Source organism: Phascolarctos cinereus, unplaced genomic scaffold (genome assembly GCF_003287225.1).
Source record: "Phascolarctos cinereus isolate Bilbo 61053 unplaced genomic scaffold, phaCin_HiC Scaffold_5;HRSCAF=322, whole genome shotgun sequence".
NCBI classification, from domain to species: Eukaryota; Metazoa; Chordata; class Mammalia; order Diprotodontia; family Phascolarctidae; genus Phascolarctos; species Phascolarctos cinereus.
In genome coordinates, this window is record NW_027555958.1 from 269,231,120 (window position 1) to 269,253,407 (window position 22,288).

General features: G+C 41.1%; 1 protein-coding gene across 1 annotated transcript in view; it reads left to right on the top strand.

Annotated features, from left to right (window-relative positions):
• The window catches only part of SLC26A11 (solute carrier family 26 member 11), a 44,562-nt gene that overhangs the window by 462 nt on the left and 21,812 nt on the right, over positions 1-22,288 (top strand). The window contains exons 2-13 of the mRNA XM_078155846.1: positions 32-161; positions 3,289-3,518; positions 4,918-5,110; positions 6,536-6,621; positions 7,916-7,995; positions 9,280-9,410; positions 11,976-12,163; positions 13,071-13,143; positions 13,340-13,390; positions 16,895-16,955; positions 18,567-18,622; positions 21,433-21,573. Coding sequence (XP_078011972.1) covers positions 3,336-3,518; positions 4,918-5,110; positions 6,536-6,621; positions 7,916-7,995; positions 9,280-9,410; positions 11,976-12,163; positions 13,071-13,143; positions 13,340-13,390; positions 16,895-16,955; positions 18,567-18,622; positions 21,433-21,573 — 1,243 coding nt within the window. The 5' untranslated portion in view covers positions 32-161; positions 3,289-3,335. The remainder of the gene's footprint in view (positions 1-31; positions 162-3,288; positions 3,519-4,917; positions 5,111-6,535; positions 6,622-7,915; positions 7,996-9,279; positions 9,411-11,975; positions 12,164-13,070; positions 13,144-13,339; positions 13,391-16,894; positions 16,956-18,566; positions 18,623-21,432; positions 21,574-22,288) is intronic.

Here is a 22,288-nt window from a genome sequence, read left to right on the forward strand (position 1 = left end):
AGTGCTATGTTATTATTATTAATTGTTCTAGTAACTCTAAAGAGATCCTGCCGTTGCCGAATGAAGTGTACCTGCCAGAGCTGCCCCAAAGTGCTGGAACCTGGGGGCTCCTGGACTGGAGTGGAAGTAAATTCTTTGGACTGCTGGGGAGAAGCCTCAGAGTGAGTACAAAGTCCATTGATGGATTTACCATGTTTAAATATTGACCACAGCCCTAAATTTGGACTACATACTTCATGTGTACAACACTATATATGTATGTATGTATGTATATATGTATGTATTTATGCAACACATTTCATTAGGGCATGCATCCAGGGAATTTAAAATTTTTTAGGTGAATATTTATTCAATAGTCATAAAAGACATAATTTGTATTATCAAACTAATGTAAGTTAAAACTTAACTTAAAAAAATTAAATAAACTTTACTTTTAAAAGACGCAGCATGGTGGAAAAAAAAGGTTGTTTTTTTTTAAAAGGCTTTGGAGACAGGAAGACCTGAGTTCAAGACCCACCTCTGACCCATAAAGCCTGTGTGACAGTTGGCAAATCACTTAGTTGCAGAGGAAGTGCTGACTGCTGTGGTAGTGGGACTTTCTGCATCCAGGAATTATTCATATTAGTAAAATCGCAGCTCCAGTTCCTGTCCCTTACTTTAAAAATATAAGCAATAGGAGCAACTAGATGATACTCTTGCAAAAAAAAATACATATATATGTATATACACATATACATATGTAAACAATAAAACAGAAAGTGCCAAAAGGGAAAAGGACCCACATATATAAAAATTTTTAAAGCAGTTCTTTTTGTGGTGGCAAAGGATTGGAAATTGAGGGGATGCGCATCAATTGGGGAATGGCTGAACAAGTTGTGGTATATGAATGTAATGGAATACTATTGTGCTATAAGAAATGATGAGCAGGTGGATTTCAGAAAAACCTGAAAAGACTTCCATGAACTGATGCTGAGTGAAGTGATCAAACCAGGAGAACATTGTACACGGTAACAGCAGCATTGTACGATGATCAGCTTTGATAGACTTAGCTCTTCTCAGCAACACAATGATCTAAGACAATTCCAAAAGACTCATGATGGAAAATGCTATCCACATCCAGAGAAAGAACTATTAAGTCTGATGCAGATTGAAGCATACTGTTTTCTCTTTTTTCTTGTTTTTTTCTTTCTCATGGATATTCCCTTTTGTTCCAATTCTTCTTTCACAACATGACTAATGTGGAAATATGTTTAATATAATTGTACATGTATGACCTATATCAGATTGCTTGCCATCTTGGGGAGGGGAGAAGAGAGGGAAGGAGAAAAAAATTTGTAACTCAAAATCTTATAAAAGTGAATGTTGAAAACTTTCTTTACATGTAATTGGAGAAAATAAAATAATTAATAGGGGGAAAAAATGCCAAGGTTTTGAAAACAAGGTATGCCTGAACACACCCAGGATACTCTGTATTCACACCTATGATATCCATCCATTCACTCATCCATCCATCCATTCATCTATCCATCCATCCATCCATATATCCAGACATTGGTCTATCCATCCATTTGTTGTTATTCAGTCATTTCAGTCATGTCCACCTCTTCATGACCCCATTTGGGGTTTTCTTGGCAAAGATACTGGAATGGTTTGCCATTTCTTTCTCTAGATCATTTTACAGACGAGGAAACTGAAACAGAGTTAAGTGACTTGTCCAGGGTAACACAGCTAGTAAGTATCTGAGGCCAGATTCGAACTCTGAAAGATGAGTCTTCTTGCCTCTATGTCTGGCACTCTATCCACTGTGCCACCTATCTGCCATCTATCCATAGATACACACATATGTACACAACAGGATCCCACATACATATGAAAGGCAGTATAGTATGTAATTGAAAAGCTGACTTTAGAGTCAGGAAACTGGGTTTACTCTTCACTCTTGACACATACTCGCTATGTGACTCTGGGCAAATCACTTAACCTCTGAGAGTTCCGGGAAACTAATTATAAGTTGCAGAACAGTTGCTGGTCTGCATTAGTGGAGGGACTCTTCCTCACCAGTAGTTCTCTGCATTTTTGAAATCACAGGTTCAGTAAAGAAAGAAAATATATATGTGTATATGTATGTATTAATGTATACCTACACTGAAAAATAACACTGAGACCCTACTCAGGTTTAATACCAACCAAATTTAGGTGGAGAGATTTGGCCTCTATTAGGATCAATATGGTAAACTGCTTTCCTCCTGAGACCAAAGCTAAAGCTTCTTAGAGAAGAAGGGGCCCTATATTTGGTATCACATTATTTAGGATCAAATCCTGGCGCACATGTCGCTTCCTAACTCTGTGACTTTGGGCAAATCTCAGGCCTCATTCTCATTCGTGAATTTAGGAAGTTTGATCAAATAGCCTTTAAGACTCATTCTACTCTTAAAAATTTTACAATTCTGATCCCATGGTGTCATTAATGGGTAATGGGGAAGGCAGTAAGGAAACAAAACTACAGGGGCAGGTGACAGAAGCGGGAGATAGGATGACTTTCCAAAAGCAAACCTGAGGGGTTGGATGTCAGGGGACTAGGGAGAATGATTAGGGAACTCAGGCCTCCAGTTTTCTTCTTCTAGGACTGACCTTTTGTACAGGGAGGAATGAGTGATTTAAAGGAAAGATGCCATTGAGGTCAACCCCTCATGTTATAGATGAGGAAACTGAGGCACAGAGAGGTGAAATAACCTGGCCAGGGTCACATAGCTAGTAATTATCTGAGGTAGGATTTGAACCCAGCACTTCCTAACTTTAAGTTCAATGCTCTATCCACTATGTCATGTTGATTGGGGAAACACCAGTGAAAGAAAGAAAAAGTTGATAGTGTGGAAGGCAGGTTTGTCTACTTCATAGCTTTTGCCTAGTACCAGTGTTTCCTCTCAGCCTTTGCCCCTACCCCCACCTCTCCAGCCTGGACAAATGCAAGTGATTTTTGTTAGGCCCCCCAGATATATATATGAAATACTACTGAGGTGAAAGGTGTAGCCTACTTACCTGTGTTATATAGGACACATTCTTTAAGGGCTTATAACCTCTAGGAGGCTCATAGTTTCTAGAGACCTTTTTGTTTCCCCTTAAACTGTAAATCTGGACCTAATAGTACTTGGATGACAGAGGAGCTAGAGTGAGGTAGCAGGGATAGCAGGCCTACCTGATTTCCAAAATCACTAGTAGTAAAGACCCCACTGGAGGTCCCTTTTGCTGCAGTTCCTCTGACTGTTTGTCTGTGTTTGTGTTATACAGGACTGTCCACTGTCCTCAGAGCCTAGGTGAGATCATCAGACTTCAGCATGACAGAGAGAACCTGGTGCTGCTCTCTAGGAATAGTTCAGAAGAGGCTTCCTATCCTGGGATGGCTTCCCCACTACTCCCTGAAGTGGTTACAACTGGACAGCATCGCTGGGTTAACTGTGGGGCTGACTGTTGTGCCCCAGGCTCTGGCCTATGCTGAGGTGGCTGGGCTACCTGTCCAGGTGAGATATCTGAGCTCAGGCAATAATAATCCATTCCATCCAGTACTGTGGCACCCCTCACACACAACCCATTTCTGTTGTGGCCTTCAATCCATATTTATCCAGCAACAGGAGCAGAAATATGTGGAAATAACCCTAGACATAGAAGTATACTTGCATACACATGATAACATGAACTGACACATGTATGTACATATATACACATATATATGCATATACATATACAATGCCCATCTGTACATTTGTGATTATGTATAAAAACAGTACATGTGTATATATACATATATAATATAAATACTGTATGTCTTGGTCAAGGGTTTTTAACTTTTTTTGGTTCATTACATCCCTTTGGCAGTCTGGTGAAGCCTATGGACCACTTCTCAGAATAATACTTTTAAGTGCATAAAACAAAATATGTAGAATTGCAAAGGAAACCAATTATATTAAAATAAATTTATTGACAATTTTTTTTAAAGTTCATAGATCCCAGGTTAAGAACTTCTAATATAGATAGTTATACACACACACATACACAAATACACACACACACACACACACACACACGTAGTTATAGGTATATAACTATATAAAACTGTCTGGCTATTTGTAACTATAAAGAGATATGAAACTATGTAGCTAGCTAGGTAACTGTCTCTCTAAATATGAGTATAGAGAGGCAGCCTCAGAGTCAAGAAGACCTGGATTGAAGTCCCACTTCTGATAAATACTGTATAATCTTGGGCAAATCATTTAACTTCTTATTAATTTCCTCAGGGTACTTTTTAAGACCATAGATTGTAGAGAGGGTGCTAACGTGTACTAGTAAAGGGCATCTGCTCATCTTGGAGATCCCTATACCAATGAAATCACAAGTCTAAGACCTCTCTGTCTCTGTATGTATAGTTGGACAGATAGATAGCTAGATAACTCCTAACTTTAAGTTTTAAAAGAGGGAAACAAAGGCACAGGAAATCCAAAATCATGTGTAGTAACTAGTCTTTGGACTGCAGTCAGGGACACACACAAACATACCTACACACAGATTCACTTTCCTTCTTCCATATTCAACGCCAATTCTAATTGGTTCTGCCGTACTATTAGCTTTCTTAGCCCCAGCAGGATGCTGGTGAGGGGGGAACCCTCATCCCTGCCAATCACTCTAAGTAATGTACTTGTGGACACCCGGGAGCTATCTGTGCATATTATGCCCCATGTGTGGCTGTCTGTATTGATGGCACACAATAGGTGTTTAATAAATGTGTGTTCCCTTGGTCATCGCAACTACATGTGCTCAGATATCAAGTACTGTTCACGTATGTAGGTACACATGCCTTAGTCACTGGCTGATGGTTTTGACCACTTATTCTTCTTGTAATCCTGTCTCTGTTTCTCTGAGCAGTATGGCCTCTACTCCTCCTTCATGGGATGTTTTGTGTATTTTTTCCTGGGCACCTCCCGGGATGTGACCTTGGGCCCCACAGCCATCATGTCCTTGCTGGTTTCCTTCTACGCCTTACACCAGCCTGTCTATGCCGTGCTCCTGGCTTTCCTCTCTGGCTGTATCCAGTTAGCCATGGGGATCCTGCACTTGGGTAAGATATCTAGAACTTCCTTCCTGGACTCTCTGGATATGTTTGGAAAAAATGGTTACAACTTTTCATCCCTATCTCATTAGCTTCTGCCTTCTGTACTCAATGGTCCCCGCCTCTATCTTCTCCAAAAGGATGGAGCAATCTCTTCCAAGTCAGGTCACTGGGCTGGATATTCAGAAGCTCAAGACACCTTTCTATCTCTTAAAGGCAGTTAGGTGACACAGTGGATAGACTGTTGGAGTCAGAAGATGTGATTTCACACATTTACAAGGTATTTGACCCTAGGCAAGTCATTTAATCTCTGTCTGCCTGATTCTGCATCTGCAAATTGGAGATAATAATAGCACCTGCCTCTTAGGGTTGTTGTGAGGAAAGAATGAGAAAATATTTGTAAAGCACTTTGTAAATTTTGTTGTTGTTGTTGTTGTTGTTGTTTATCCTTCATTCCGAAGAGGACCATGACATCAGGGAGGTGATGCCATGCAAGTGAATTGGATTTAAGTGAGGGAGGTCTGTGCAAGATCATCAGCCTCACTTTCTCCTCCAGAGCCATCTGGGTCCAGTAGCCAGATATGGATCAGGACAACTGGAGATGGCCCAGGATGCAATGGGAGACAGTGGCCTTTGCAGGCTAAGGGCTTTAACAAGTCTCAATTTGACTGAGGCAACACCCATTCAATGATTAAGATTAGGTAAGAAATGAGGCCTCTTTATGTAGTAAAAAAAAAAAATCCATCTGGGAGGGGAAGACCCTCAGGGTTTCTGGCCATAACAGAAGCAATTGATATTTATATTCATCCTGAGCCAATCAGGACCCAAACAATGACCAAATAAGGCTTGGCCTAGGACGCATTTTCAGGCAATCCAAGGGAATGGGTTAGAGTTTTAGAAAGAAAAAAAAGTTTCTGAGATTAAAATTTGCATTCCCTTTGGGCAGAGCATCCACTGGTAGGGCATGATACTCTATGTGTACTGGGGGAAGGGAAAGAAAGAAAGAGGGGGCAGCTAGGTGGCGCAGTGAATAGAGCACCGGGAAGTGCTGAAGTCAGGCGGACCTGACTTCAAATACGACCTCAGACCAAACACTTGACACTTACTAGCTGTGTGACTTAACCCCAATTGCCTGAAAAAAAGAAAGGAAATTTTGAAGCAGTTATTGAAGTTTAAAGTACTTTGTAGCTAGCGTTTATTATAATAACAAACTACGTAGCTACTGGCTATAATAATTATTTCTTTCTCCTTTTCCAGAAGCACTATAAAAAAATTCAGGATAACTCCATTCTTTTCTATAACTCTACCCATTACTTCCTCACCCTTTGCCCCCACCCCTGCTACTTGCCACACCTCCACTTTCTGACATCTCCTGGGAACCAGAAACTGCTTAATTTAAGATGTCACTCCATGACTTTCTTTTGTGTTGGCCAGGGTTCTTGTTGGACTTCATTTCCTACCCTGTTATTAAAGGCTTCACGTCAGCTGCTTCGATCACCATTGGGTTTGGCCAGATCAAGGTAGGAATATCATCCTTCATGGTGCTGCTACCCACTGTTAGATGGTTTCTATGGGGTACCTGGTGAGCAAGAAGCCCAGGTATCTGAAGGGCAGTAAATCCCCAGATCTGGTAATAGTAACATGCCAAGTTAAAGCAAGCTTTTTTTCCTAGGAACTCAAAGCACTTGACAATTATGGTTTCACTTGGCCTCAACAAATAAGGACATAGCTAAGAGGGGGCTCTCACCAACCTCTGTCTTACAGAGGGGACACAGGGAGACATAGGTTAAGAACTCCTGGCCTAGAGCCTTTTGTCCCTCTTCTAGAATGGTGCTTGGATGATTGGTCCTAGGGAAAAGTCTAAAAATCTTCTGAGTTTTCTTTTTACTGGAATTAAGAAAAATTCAGAAAATTAACTTGCAATAAACTTTGAGAAGGATCTTTGCCTCTGAGGGAAGTTGAGAGACTGTTTCTGGAATTCCTAGGAGCAAGAAGTGTGTCTTATTTGGCTGGGATAGTTTCCAGTGGTTCTGAAGGGACAGAGAAAAATGAGCTGACCTCTTAAGCTCCCTTCTGATCCTGGGGTTCTGCAGCACACTCATATTTAATACATTTTGGGGGGCCAATTTGCCTTGGAGATTTCCAGTCAGTTGATAGGAGGCAGAATAGCACCCAGCAGGGTGCCAAGGTCTCTCTGCTTGTGCTGTCATCTGGCCCCAACCCCTTACCTCTTGGAAGGCACTACTCTATGTGTGTGAATTGGGGGGGGGTGGATGAGGAGGAGATTTGGAGGAAGCAGACATAGTGGGAGGAGATGTCAATGAAAGGATGGACAATAGGTCTGTTCTTTTAATCCCTGCCCTTGATAGGGGAGAGCTCTGGTGCCTCTGAGATAAAATGCAAACACACCCCTTTGCTTGGCAATTAAAGCCCTTCACAACCTGGCTGCCACCTCCCTTTCAGAATTACTTCGTGTAACTCACCTTCACAGACTCCACAATCCATCCAAACTGGCCTGTGTGTGCTGTTTTCTGGAAGTGACATTTCCACCTCCCACCTATGTACCTTTACACAGGCTGTTCATAGATGCACTCCCTTCTCACCACTTAGAATCCCTAATGTCCTTCAAAGCTCAGCTCAGGTGTTAGCTCCTATGTGAGGCCTTTCCTCATTCCTCCCCCAGCCGCTAGTACCCCCCTCGCCCTTGAAATTACTTTGTAGTTACTTATAACAGGTGTTTAATAAATATTACTTTGTTAACATTTCATTATTTACTTAATTATTTGTTTTGTTAAAACATTGGACTTTGCACAGAACCTCCTGGGTCTGCATGACATCCCTCAGCAGTTTTTCCTTCAGGTGTATTATACCTTCCTCAGAGTTGGGCAGACCAGGTAAGCCACTGGTCTCCTGCTTTTTATTTGCTATTGGGAAGAGAGGGAGGGAGGGAGGGAGAGAAGGTTCTTCATCCCCAGAAGAAACACTGTTCAGAGGCTCATAGACTTAGAGCTGTAAGAGACCTAAGGGGCCATCTGGTCCAACCTCTTCACTTTACAAATGAAGAAACTGAGGCCCAGAGAGATGAGTTAGCTTGCCCAAGGTCACTCATTCAGTAAGTGGCAGAGCTGGGATTTGATTCTGGGTCCTGTAACTCCAAATCTGCTTCTCTTTTCACTGTAACATGTTGTTTCCCAATTGTTTGCTGTTGCAGTTTCCATCTTGGGCCCCGATCCAGGATAGATTCCAGCCCTTAGAGCAACTGAGAAGTCAATCACCACCTATGGTTAATCACCAATGTCATGTCATTGTTTTTGTTCAGTCATGTCTGACTCTTTGTGACCCCATTTGGTGATTTCTTGGCAAAGATACTGGAGTGGTTTGCCATTTCCTTCTCTAGCTCATTTTACAGATGAGGAGACTGAGACAGCATTAAGTAATTTGCCCAGGGTCACACAGCTAGTAAGTATCTGAGGCCCGATTTGAACTCAGATCTTTCTGACTCAAGGCCCAGTACTCTATGCACTCTGCCACCTAGCTGCCTCAATATCATTGCTCAATATTGGGCACTTAGAGGAGTGGGTGAGCACTGGGCATTGGAGGAGGGTGATAATGATAAAAGAGGAGAAAGAGGTAGCCCCTGTCCTCAAGGAGGCTAGGGAGACAGAACATGCATGTGCAGAATAACTGAAGAATACAGCAGCATGCCAAAAAGTAAAGATGAAAATAATACACAAAGAATGTACCCTACCTACTCTACCTCTGGTAGAGATGAGTGATCAGAGATAGATTGAACTAATCAAAGAAGGCTTAGAGCTATAGATGGTTAGAGCAGAAAGAGCCCTTTGGGAGCTAGCCCCTCTCATTTCACAGAAGGGCAAACTCAGACCTAGGGAGGTAACTTACCCAAGTCACCCAAGTCACAAAGACAGGTGATACCTTAGGTAGGACTAGAACTCAGGGCTTGTGACACTCATTCCAGTGTTCTTCTCACTATACTTCTGCTTCACTTTGGAAAAGGTTATGAAGGGAGGCCAGGGAGGAGCGAGGCAAGGGTTGATAAAGATGAGGGAGGGTGCATTCCGTCTAAGGAGAATGACACACTTTAGATGCGGGAAGGAGTAAGTCAGGCAGCTCTAAACATGGTGTCTCACACTGCCCTTACAGTTTGATTCTCACAGGGTAGGAGATGCTGTCTTAGGGTTGGTCTGCATGGTGCTCCTCCTGCTGCTGAAGGTGATGAAGGACCAGGTGCCACCCCTCCACCAGCAGATGCCATGTTGTGTCCAGCTTAGCCACCTGCTGGTCTGGACCAATTGGAACAGGTGAGCTAGCCCCCCAGAGGGAACTGACTATGGCGAAAAATAAACTGAAAAAACCCTCAGCTCCTGATTGCATCCAGAAGCACCAGGCCATCATCTTATCATATGGACTTGCCAAAAGGATAGAATTAAACGGACTGACTTAGAAGTAATAAGGAACTTAGGAAAATGAATGTGTAATGAGGGCAATTCTGGGCAGCTAGGTGATGCAGTGTATAGAGTGCCAGGCCTAGAACCAGGAAGACCTGGGTTCAAATTTGACCTCAGACACTAATTAGCTGTGTGACACTAGACAAATCATTTAATCCTGTTAGCCTCAGTTTCCTCATCTATAAAATGAACTGGAGAAGGAAATGGCAAACCACTCCACTATCCTTGCCAAGAAAACCCCAAATGGAGTCACAAAGAGTCAGAAACAACTGAACAGCAACAACACTGAGGGCAATTAGCTAGTTGTATAGTGTCTGCAGAAAAGTGGAAACTTTTGGTTCCACTCTGAAGAAACAGTAAATTTCATTGTTGAGGTTTTTTTCTGGTTAGTGACATGCAAAGATCTTAAAAATACATATTTCTATAGCACGATGTGATTTATAAACTCTTTCCTCATAACAATCCTGTGAAATAGGTGATATAATTATTTCCATTTTTATAGCCACTCTTGATACTTAAGATTTGTTTTTTTAATGTCACACAGTTGAGCAGGGACAAGACTTGAACCCAGGTCTTTTGTCTAATTTTAAGGCTCTTTCCATTGTATTCTGTTGCCATTCACTTCTGAGTCAACCAACCAGCTGAGCTCCACCCAAGGGTACATGGGATAAGATGGTAGCCTGGTGGGATCCACCCTGTACTTGAGCGAGGGGTGGGGAAGAAGGTAGAGATGAGAAGGGGAAGGGAGAGGGAAGATTGATCTAGCTCTCACTGTCATTCCCAATTGATCTGGGAATTATTCTGTTGCTACCTCTGTCTGTGACTTGTTGTCTAGAATCAATGAATCTTAGAGACCAGATGTCTAATCCAGTCCCTCCTCTAAAATATTAGTTACAGAGTAGTATAGGAGAAAGAATACTCAAGGCACAGGACTGAATTTTAATTTCAGCATTGCCCCTCATTAGTTGTCTGACCTTGAGCAAGTTGCTTCATTCCTTCAGGCCTCAGTTTCCTCATTTGTAAAATGTGGGAGGTCCCTTCCAACTCTAGATTTTTGATTCCTACAATATCTCCAACAAGTGGTCCCAGTAAGTGGTACAATATCACCATCCAGAGTTGGGAAGTTTTCACTAGTTTACTTACCTTATATTGAGTAAATCCAGCACTCTCAAATTCAGTGCTTGCTTTCCCAAAGAATGGACTACAGGCTGATTTTAAATAGTGAGCTCTCCTTGTGCATTTAAAGTATGATTCAGCTTTTGTAGGAAGCTCAGTGGTCTGTTCCTGATTCCTGCTCCCCATATCCCTAAGTCTCCAGTCTCCATATTGCAGACTTAAAGTGATGGACCTGGGCTAGTGGATGGTGTCCCTCCTCCCTAAAACATGTAACATTATCATCAGTGAATAGAATTACCGAGCACCTCCAAGGGATATGGCCTCATTTTAGATATGAATGAAATGAGTGGAAATGTCCCTGCTTTCTTAAAGCTTACAGTTCAAAGCAGATGGTCATATAGCCAAGACAAAATCCAGAGAGGCATATCTCTCTATAGTCATGTTAGTGAACTTTGTTTTCTGTGGGATTTCTGTCTGTTTCTTGGGTCATTCAGTATCCTCTTGTTTCTTTACAAAACAATTTCTAGTAGGGAACTCAGAAGTCCACAGTTCGGACACAGTGTTTAAGATAAACTCTGATTTTAAAGCTTTTTTTGTAATTTTTAATATGTCTTGAGATATATTTTCATATGGAGGGTGGAGGTTTCAGGGGAGGGAGGAGTAGCTCTGTCCCTGTGCATGTTCTTTCTTTTATTTATTTAGATGGCCACCAATTTATTTATTTGCTTATTCATTTATTTTTGACATTCATTTTAAAAAATTTTGAGTTCCATATTCTCTCCCTCCTTCCAGACCTTTCCCCCCACATTGAGAAGACAAACAATGTGATGTCAGTTACATATGTGAAGTCATTCGAAAGGCCGCATTTGAGGGCTTAGAGGGCCTCAAGGCTGCAGGTTCCCTATCCTTGGTCTGATCCATCCCGTTTGTTTTACAGATGAGGAAACTGAAACCCAGAGAGGAAGAAATCAACATATTTAAAGTCATACAGCTTATAAGTAGTAGGGCTGAGGCTAGAACTCATGTCTCCAGCCTGCTAATCCAGATCTTTTCTCACTATACCACGATTCACACATGGGTGTAACACACATGGATTCATGATGTACACACAATAGCATGATGCACATGTATATGTTGAACATCCAGTGGGTATGTGTTGAATCATGGAAAAGCAGCAGTAAGCTGATTGATGTCTCTGGCAATAACACAGGGAAAACAAGACTGACTTTGTTCTCTCTTTGCATGCTAATTCTTTTTGTCTGGAGTAAAGTTTAACTGCTGCCGTTTCCCCTGTGTTCTAGCCCGCAATGCTCTAGTGATACTGTTTGCTGGCCTGATTGCCTACTCCTTCCAGGTGATGGGATCTCAGCCATTCCTTCTGACTGGGAAAACTGCAGAAGGTCTACCTCCATTCCAGCTTCCTCCCTTCTCTGTGGCCACCCCCAATGGGACTGTGCCCTTTAACCAAATAGTGCAGGTGGGTAGACATTATGACCATCCTAGGCTACCATGACTTCTGTGTCTGCTGCCCCCTGGTGGATGCAAGAACCCCAGTGGGTCCTAATGCTGTTGTTTGGTGATGAGGTCCAAGTTCCTGCTGAAATTTCTGAATTGTTAGCAAGAAGGTGGAGATAAGGCATTGCTTTTTGGAGAAAAGATATTGGTAAGAGAATTCCAGGCTGAAAAAGAGTCTGGTGAAGTGGTTCTTTTGCCTCTAAGCAGGAAGATACCAAAGAGCTATTACTTCTTTAAAGACCTTCAGAGAAAAAAGATTCAACATCCCTCCCAGTCATTCCTTCAGAATTCTTCAATTTTGGCACATGGGGAAAACAAAATAAATTGACTCTCAAATAAATTTTGTAATTTGTAATATGAAAAATAATATAAAAAGCAATTAAATCATATTCACTCAAGCAGGGAGAATGAATTATTATAGATTTTTAAATTTGGGTGTTAATAAATACCATTTAATAAACTATGTCACCTGCTAGCTTCCTATTTTAACTAATTATTCTTGCCAAATAGGTGCCTAGCTCAGCTGATGCTAAACTACTAAAAGAAGGCATGTTTTAAATTTTTGCACTCTATATTTTGGTATCCTGGATCAAAGCTCCAATCCGTCTGCCCCAGGCTCCACTTGTCCCACAAGTTATCTCACAACTCTCAGTATCAAAAAATCCTTCATTCATCTTTAACTTAAGTCTTATATCATGATATGGTTAAAATGTGTTTCCCTCTTCTCTGAAGGATAGCCCTTGTTTAGCTGTCTGAGTCAGCCCTTCCTCATGGGATGTTAGGAAGCAGTGGATCCTCTAAGCTATAAAGATATGGGTCCCTAAGGCCTAGTTGGTGAAAATATTCACATTTTCCTTCTCTTCTCCCAGGATATGGGTGCTGGGCTGGCTGTGGTGCCCCTAATGGCCCTGTTGGAAAGCATCACTATTGCCAAAACCTTTGGTAAGGTCTGCTTGCTAAAAACACCCTTTCCTTGGCATGTCCCTGAATCCAGGCCTCCCTCTGTTTGGGATTCGTCTTTATAATTCCTCTAATGCCCTGGCCTACCCTTTACCCCTTCACTGGGACACATTGGTTGGAGGGGGTTCCAAGGACTCATTCACATTAATAACTGTTTTTTTCTCTTTGTTTTCTTTAGCATCTCAGAACAACTACCACATTGATTCCAACCAAGAGCTGCTGGCCATTGGTAAGACTTTAGCCACAGATTTCCATAGATGGTCTTGTTGAGTTGTTGAATTAAAGGAATCTTCTAACTTAGGCTGGACCAAGAATGGGACTTATGTAAACCAGGAACGCACAAGCATTTATTAAGTGCTTCCTATATGCCAAGTACTGCGCTAACATTTGATTCTCACAACAAACCTGGGAAGTAGGTGCTAACATCCTGATTTTACAGTTGAAGAAACTGAGGCAGATTGAGTGCTTTGCCCACTGTCACACAGCTAATAAGTATCTCAGTTTGGATTTGAACTCAAAACTCAGCTCCTTCCGACTCTAGGCCCAGTGCGTTATATACAGTGCCACCTAGCTGCCTAGGAGGAGATTAAAGAATATATTCTTACCACATTAACATAATTTTAATTAGATTTTTATGAGTTCATTTTAAACATGGAACAGCCTTGAACCTTATGGACTTGGCCAAGTTTAGGCTTAGCCCATGACATTTGGCCTATGAGCAGAAGTGAGATTTTTTTTGGGGGGGGAGCGGTCTGTTTTTTATGCTTGTTGTCGCTATTGTTTGTTTTTATGATGGCTCCCTGGTTAAATTAATTATTTAAATGAGGAACAGGTTAAATTCTATTTTTTTAAATGGAAAAAAGCAAACACTAAGTAATGGGGTGGTTGGAAACATTGTTGTTCTTTTTTCGCAGTTGTAAAAACTTCGATTAAAATATATGGAGGAACAGAAAGAAAGTTTCTTCTGATCCATTGAGATTATTGAGGTATCTTGTAAAAGACAGTAGCACCAGAAATGCCAAAAGTACTAGCTGGCTTGTTCTCAATGGAAAAGCAAAGAGAACGTAAGTTGTCTTTAACGATCAGGCAGTTAGAGGGCAGAAGCAAATCAGCTTTAAATTGCTGGGCTGGTTTTCTTGTTTGTTTGTTTGTTTTCTTTTGGTTAGCCAATGGGGTTAAGTTATTTGCCCAGGTTCACACAGCTAGTAAGTGTTGTGTGTCTGAGACCAAATCTGAACTCAGGTCCTCCTGAATCCAGGGCCAGTGCTCTATCCACTGTACCACTTAGGCTGCCTCAGTTTTTTTTTTTAAACATGCACTGAAGTTGGAGGACCATTTAATTGATATGTTGATTACTAAGGTGAAGAAGTCAATGTTAATGAAGTTTGGCACTAATCAGCTATAGGAGAAAAGTATACTTTTTGATCCAGAGGTGTTTTGGGGGCATGCCTTGGACCCTAAGGAGTTGAGGGTTATAAATGGTTAAGAGTGGTTGTAGGGTTAAGAGTGATTAAGAATTAGAGAAAGTTCTTTTAAAAAAACCCTCAAGTTTAACCTATTACTACCCTGAGGAATGCTACTTTCCAAGGAGCAGCTTCTAGCATAGGTAAATAAGACAGTATTCTGGACTTTTAAGGAATATGGATGGTTGTAAGAGAAGACTGGGAGAGTTTACAGACGATTTACTTTTGCAAAATCAAATCAATCGGTTGCTGGATACCAGAGCAGATAGAGTGCTGGATCTGGAGTCAGAAAGACCTGAGTTCAAATGCAGCCTCAGGTACTTGCTAGCTGTGTGACCCTGGGCAAGTCATTTAACTTCTGTCTACTTTAGCTTCCTCATCTGTAAAATGGGGATGATAATAATAGCACCTAACTCCAGAGGTTAATGGACCAAATGAGATAACATTTGTAAAGTGCTTTGCACACCTTAAAGTGCTGTATAAATTCCAGCTATCATCATCATCATCATCATCTTTGGTTCTAAGTTTAGTTCTTTTTAATTAGTAATTTATCATAATTGTCCCCATTCACTTCTAAAGAGCCAGTGGTAAGCAAATCACCACCTGCTGCATGGGATTATTGCACATGAGCCTAAGTTGAGGCATCTTGGCACCTGTGTGAGTTTGTTCCACTGGTGCCAATAAGTCCCAGCATGGACCTTGATTCTTATAGAGACTGGATAGCTTCATGAAGAAGTTCTGTGTCTCTAGATCACCGTCCTTGCAAATATAGGCATTGGCTCCAAAAGAGACCAGAGGAGAGAACATGGCTGGCTCAGTGCAGCCCATTCTTACATCTCAAGAGTACAGCATTCTGGTGGACTTGATGGTGGGTCAGGAGTGCCATCTTTGTATATGAAAATGTGAATTCACTAAGATTTCAGCATGAAGTTATACATAGATAAGGCAATACATACAGGATAGAGAGAGAGGTCAGAAGTAAGAGCAGGCAGGGAACAAATAGAGACTGTGAAACTTAGAAAACCAGAGATAGAAATATTTGGAATGAAGGACTAGTAACTCACCTAACTGGAACAATTAGTTTTTTGTAACTAAAGCAAAGGAGTGGCATCAACAGTTTTGAATGGAAATGCCCGCATTTGGAACTGACACAATCAGTCTGTGTGGATTCAAATCTCCATCATTAATGTCCTAACACATAGACTGTAACAATGTCTTCCTGAGAGATCAAAGCTGGAGTTATTCCTTTGTTGACCTTATTCTATTTCTCATGTTTCTCCATCTTGGCTTCTTCTTGGTGTGGAGTTTGGGGCAGATTAAATGCTGGCCCACTTGATCTAGCTGTGCCGTGGGTATGGAGCTTTGTCTCATGCTGAGCTATATCCTAAGCAGGACACAAAAGGATTACATTGTATGTGTGATCATGTGTGGCTGTGGCAGCTGGGAGGGGTTTGTAGTTTGAAAACTGGATCCTAGTTTGGGCCAGGTTGAGGTTATTAAAAGTCAGACCTGCAGTTGGTTAGAACCTGTGGCCCAAATTATAGATCTGTACAGGTCAGGTATCTTTGCATATAGAAAAACTCCATCTTAGTAATAGGTGTTATATCCTTGATCTTGGACAGGGAAGTTACTAGAATATAATTACCATGAAAACAGGAACCATTTGTGAATCCTTATTTTCAAGGATTTTGAATTCACTTCAAGGTGATCTTGACAGTAAGTGGCTGTTAAGTCTGTTGACACTTGTGATTATCCCTGTCTTAGCTGTCAGAGAGGCAGTGTACCATAATGGATAGTGTTAGTCTTGGAGTCAGGCAGACCTGAGTTCAAAGTTTGCTTTTGATACTAATTGTGTGGCCATAGATAATGCACTGAACTCACCTGAGCCTCAGTTTCCTCATTTGTTAAAGGAGAGGCTTGGATTAGATGGAGATGGCCTCTTGGGTCTTTTCCATCTCGAAATCTTTTATTTAGTCTTTCTATTTCCCCCAATGCTCAGCACAGTGTTTGTTTAATGAGGGTCTGAATCGGGAGGCCAGACATCTTGTAATTGTGCATTCTTGGACACAAAGAGAACCATGTAAGACTAGAAGATGCAGCTCATTTCCAAAACAGTTTATATTTGTCACATACACATTTGTATCAATCAGTCCTTATTACATTTCTGATTAATGCTCCTTGGCCAGCCACAGTTAGTTCCCTACTCTACCTCTACCTCTGGAGATGCTCCTTACTCTCACTAACCAGATTCTCTCCCTTTTTTCTTTTAGGCCTCACCAATTTACTGGGCTCCTTTGTTTCCTCCTACCCTGTCACAGGCAGCTTTGGACGGTGAGTAATCAGATTCCTACTTTTCCTTTGGCTCCCAGTGTCCTGCATCCCTAGTCTCTGCCCAAGCAGAGGACTCCATGGCCTGAAGACAAGCAATCCACACTCTTGTCCTCTGCAGCCTAGGGAATTACCTCCCAGCTCTTAAGACGGGTAGAAGCCTTGTCACTTAGGCCTGCCAAGCCCTTGGCCAAGATTTTGGTATTTTCAGAAATGATACATGGTAGGGACAGAGAAATGGCCAGGGCCTTGTTGTAGAGTCTGAGTTGGGAGACATAACCTAGTCCCTCACAGATGCTTTTGTGCACACTTTCTCTGGGATGTCATCCTCTGTCCTTTCCTCTTTTAGTTTTTTTGGATATCCAAATGCTACCCAGCCCCTCCCAAGATCATCATAAATCCCAACTTCTTTAGAAAGCCTCCTCAGACCTTCTAGCCCACATTGATTTCTCCTGCCTCTGAACTCTTGCCCTCATTATCTGAATGTTCCCTTTGCCAATTAATCTTGCAATTCTTTGTAATATCATTCTTATTATCATATATTATTACTTAAATCTTATATTGTTGCTTCATTTTTAACAAAATAAATATATCATTGTCTCTCCTGTGTGGTTCACAGCACATAGCAGGTGTTTATTACAGGGGTGAGAAACCTGCAGCCTCAAGGCCCCATGTGGCTCTCAAAGTCCTTCAGAAGTTTGGATTCAGGCAAATGGCCACCCTTGAGGACCTAGAGGACCACATGTGGCCTCAAGGCTGCAGGTTCCCCACCTGGTTTATTAGATTCTTCAAATTTCATTCATATAATAGAGAGACTGGTTTTAAAGCTTCTTCTCTTCCTCATTTTCTTTCCTTGGAACTTAAGTATCCTGATTTCTAGGCCCTCTACTCTAATATACCAACGTACTGCTGCTCTAGGATCCCAGTTTGGATTCTGCTTTTGTTGACAGCCTAGGAGAGTTACTCCAAGGGTCAAAGGTCTTGGGTTTTATTTCACTAAGTCTTTTCATCTTCTCCCTACTCCCAGAATTCCTTAGACCCTCTCCCCTTCTCCCCATTCTATCCTATATATGTTGGTAGATTGTCTCTCCCTAGTTATAAGCTTAGCTTCTTTGGGTCAAGGACTTTCTCGCTTTTGTATACATTTTCTCAGTGCTTAGCACAATATGACAAATAATAAGATCTTAATAAGTGGTTTTTCATTCATTCATTCCCAGAGCTCTGAATCTAGCTTTTTTTTTTCTGCCTCTTAGTCCTTGGCCACCAAATGAATTTTTCTCTTTAATAAAAAAATAGCACTTAGGGGCAGCTAGGTGGCACAGTAGATAGAGCTCTGGCCTTGTAGTCAGGAGGGCCTGAGTTCAAATTCAGCCTTGGACACTTGATACTTACTAGCTGTGTGACCCTGGGCAAGTCACGTAACCCCAAATACCTCACCAAAAAAGAAAAAAGCAAAAAAAAATTTTTTTTAAAGATAGCACTTAGCTTGACTCAGATCAATAAGCATTTAACTAGCTGGAGAAATAACCTTCAGTTTAGAATTCCTAGTCTGTACCCCACCTCCAAGCATCCTCCAACATTCTGTAGGGATTAAGCATTTGAATTGCCTTTCAGGACAGCAGTGAATGCCCAAACAGGGGTATGTACTCCAGCAGGAGGACTGGTGACAGGTAAGGAAGTCTCCTGGCAGGGATGCTTCTTCCATCATTGCATTGGTAAGCAAGTATGACTTGAGGGAAGGGAAAATTTTGCGGGGCATCCAAGAGATACTTTTGTTATTGACTAAGCCTGACTCAGGCTGGTTTGATAGCTCAGGATCAAGATTGAAACAAAATGAGGAACTTAGGGAACATTTTTAGAAATTATTTTTTAAAATAAGTTTTTATTGGTAACATTTGTTTTTATATTGGCCATATTCTCACTGTAGCTCTCCTCCCACTTCCCAGAGAGCCATCACATATAACAGATTGTATTTTTTAAAGAAAAAGAGGAAGAAAGAAAAAAAAACAGCAAAATTTATCAATACATCTAAAAAGCCCTGAAAATATATGCAGTGTTCCACATTTGTTGACTTCCCACCTTTCTCCTTTGCAGCTGTGTTTGTTGCCTGTAACTTTGTAACATTCATTTTTCTTTTTTTTTGTTTTTGTGGTTATGCTCATGAAACACTTAAAGGAGGTTTACTTAGCCATTGTGGGAAAGGGATACCTAGCAAGAACATAGTGCTTGACTTAGGTAGATGTGGCCTCCCACATCTCTGTACAGAAATTCACCTGGTCTGCAGGGGAGAGAGTGATGCCTCTTAAAGCTACACGAATTCCCTTAAGTCTGAAGGTCTCTGACTCCTCTCTTAGGCTGGCCTCTTTTATGCCTTTTTGGCAATCTGGAAGTGTCAATGACTTGAACCTTAACCCCTAGAACCAATCAGGTCTTAAGAACAAATTTAAAAAAAATTTTTTTTGGGGGGGAAGAGAAATGGAGGACCCTAACCTAGTCTTCCTGATGCGGACCCTGGTAGATAGTGCATATTACACCCTTCCATAATATATCCAACTAGTTGTTATATAGTAATAGCTAATAATAGCTAACATTTACATAGCTTTTACTATGTGCCAGCAACTGCACTAAGCACTTTACAATTATTAATTTATTTGATCCTCACAACAACCTGGGAAGGTAAGTGCTATTATTATCCCCATTTTTCAGATGAAGAAACTAAGCAAACAGGGTTAAAGGACTTGCCCAGGACCACACAACTAGGAAGTGTCTGAGGCTAGATTTGAACTCAGGTCTTCCTCAGTCCAAGCCCAACACTCTATCCACTGAAATATCTATATGGTCTCTACTTGAAAACTTCTAATGATTAGAAATGCTCCCTATCTTTCAAGGTGACATTTTTCAACTTGACGCAATTCTAATTATTAGGAAGTTCTTTCTTATACTGAAATGAAATTTTGCCTCTAAAATATCCAACAATTTTTTTTTAGTTCCGCCAAAAGAAATTCATTGCTACTTTCTCTTTGCCAAAATTTTGTTTAACATTTTTGAATTAATATTTATTTGTGATATTGGTTTATAGTTCTCTTTCTTTGCTTAATCTTTTCCTAGTTTGAGTATTAGGATTATATTTGTCTCATAAGTGGAAGTTGATAATGTTTTTTCTTTTTCAATTTTTGAAAATAATTAATATAGTGTAGGTAATAGGAGGACTACAGACAAAAGAAAAATGGAAAAGATTTGCAAAAAACATTTCAACAAACTTTATTTCCATCAAAGATAACACATACTTGGACCCTAACATCACAGTCCCTGACATATGTGTATGCATGTGTGTGCATGTATATATACATATGCATATTTACAAATATACATATATGTCATCCTCATAAAAATTTTGAATAGATAAGGCAGTAGGCACATAGGTTGCTTGTGATTTCTCTTGGTTACCTTCATATGTATGTATGTATGCATATGATACACACATATGTATATATATATACATATATATGTATACGGAGTTCTAGATGAAGACTACACTAGTGATTTTCCTCCTGGTTAACATTGGTCCATTAATCAACACTAAGACCAGATTTTCAACCAATTCCAAATCTAGTTAACTGTACCATCTTTTTTCCTTGTTAATCACTTACAGTTTTATCATCAGAATTTTATTTCTGAGAACTTTCCATCCCTTCTTTTTCTATGATCTCTTTCTGAATCTCAGGCCATTGGATTCTATCTCTTTGTTGTATAAATGCATGGTCCATGGGGTCACAAAGAGGCAGACGTATCTGATTAGCTCAACAACAACAACAACAACATAGAAACATCCTATTGGTGTTGTCCAAAAATAGAACGAGGGGCAGCTAGGTGGCGCATTGGATAGAACACTGGCCCTGGGTTCAGGAAGACCTCAGTCACATAACAGTCACTACCGGTGTGACTCTGGGCAAGTCACTTAACCCCAATTGCCTCACCAAAACAAACCAAAACAAAACAAAACAAAAACCAAAAATAGAACGAGCTACCTTCAGAGATGGAGGGTTCCCTCTTCTTGAAAGTCTTCAAGCAGAGGCTGGCTAACCCCTTTTCAGGTGTGTTATAGTAGAAATTCCTTTGGTGTACATGGATTGGACTAATTGGCCTCCAAGGTCCCTTCCAACACTCAGATTCTGTGATTCTGGGCCCGAGCTTCTGGAATCTTCGCCTGTTAACTTAGAATCACGTGTATTTTGTCTCCCCTATTTCTTTTTTTGTTTGTTTGTTTGTTTGTTTGTTTTGTTTTTGGCTAGGCAATGGGGTTAAGTGACTTGCCCAGAGTCACACAGCTAGTAAGTGTTATGTGTCTGAGGCCGGATTTGAGCTCAGGTCCTCCTGAATTCAGGGCCAGTGCTCTATCCACTGTGCCACCTAGCTGCCCCTTCCCCTATTTCATAGTGGTCATTCATCCTGTTTTATTTTTGCTCTCTTGTCTCCCTAGGAGTCCTGGTAATGCTATCTCTCGCTTACTTGACTCCACTTTTCTACTATATTCCCAAGGCTGCTCTGGCGGCTGTCATCATTACAGCTGTTGCCCCCCTGTTTGATGCGAAAATCTTATGGACGGTCTGGCGTGTGAAAAGTATGTATTTCCACTCTTTTTACCAAATCAGTTCTAGGTATTGAGATCAAGATTAAATTGGAGTTTGTACTAGATCAAGACTGGGGCCTGGTGGTTCACAGTTCCAGGGGGTCATCAGGAAGGTGTTGTAAGCAGGGAATTTGTTTGGGGAAGGGATTTGCATGATAGAGTCCTACAGGGAAATAGTAAGAGGAGAGCTCCACATTCCATGGGTGTGACCCACTCTCAAGGGATCCCTGGGTAAATCCGCCAGCTCTTGACCCTTCAAAGTATTCTCTTCTACTCCTTCCATCCCTCTCCTGCCATGCCTTTAAGCCAAAGGCCCCTACCTATGGGCCAGTACTTATAAGCATTCTTCTGAAGGCCCAGGCCCATATCTCAAAGAGATAAGATCAAGAAAAGAATTCACATGTATAAAATTCACAGCAGCTATCTTTGTAGCAGCAAAAAACTGGAAACTAAGGGAACTGGGAAACAGTTGGATAAATTATGGTAAATGTAGTGGAATATTATTGTGCTATAAGAAATGGCAAAAGCAAAGGGTTTAGAGAAACCTGGGAAGACTTGTATAAAGTGGTCCAGAGTGATGTGAGAGGGACCAAGAGAACAATTTATTTAATAACTACATCATAAAGACAACTTAGAAAGACTTAAGAACTCTAATCAGGGGGGCAGCTAAGTGGCACAGTGGGTAGAGCACTGACCCTGAAGTCAG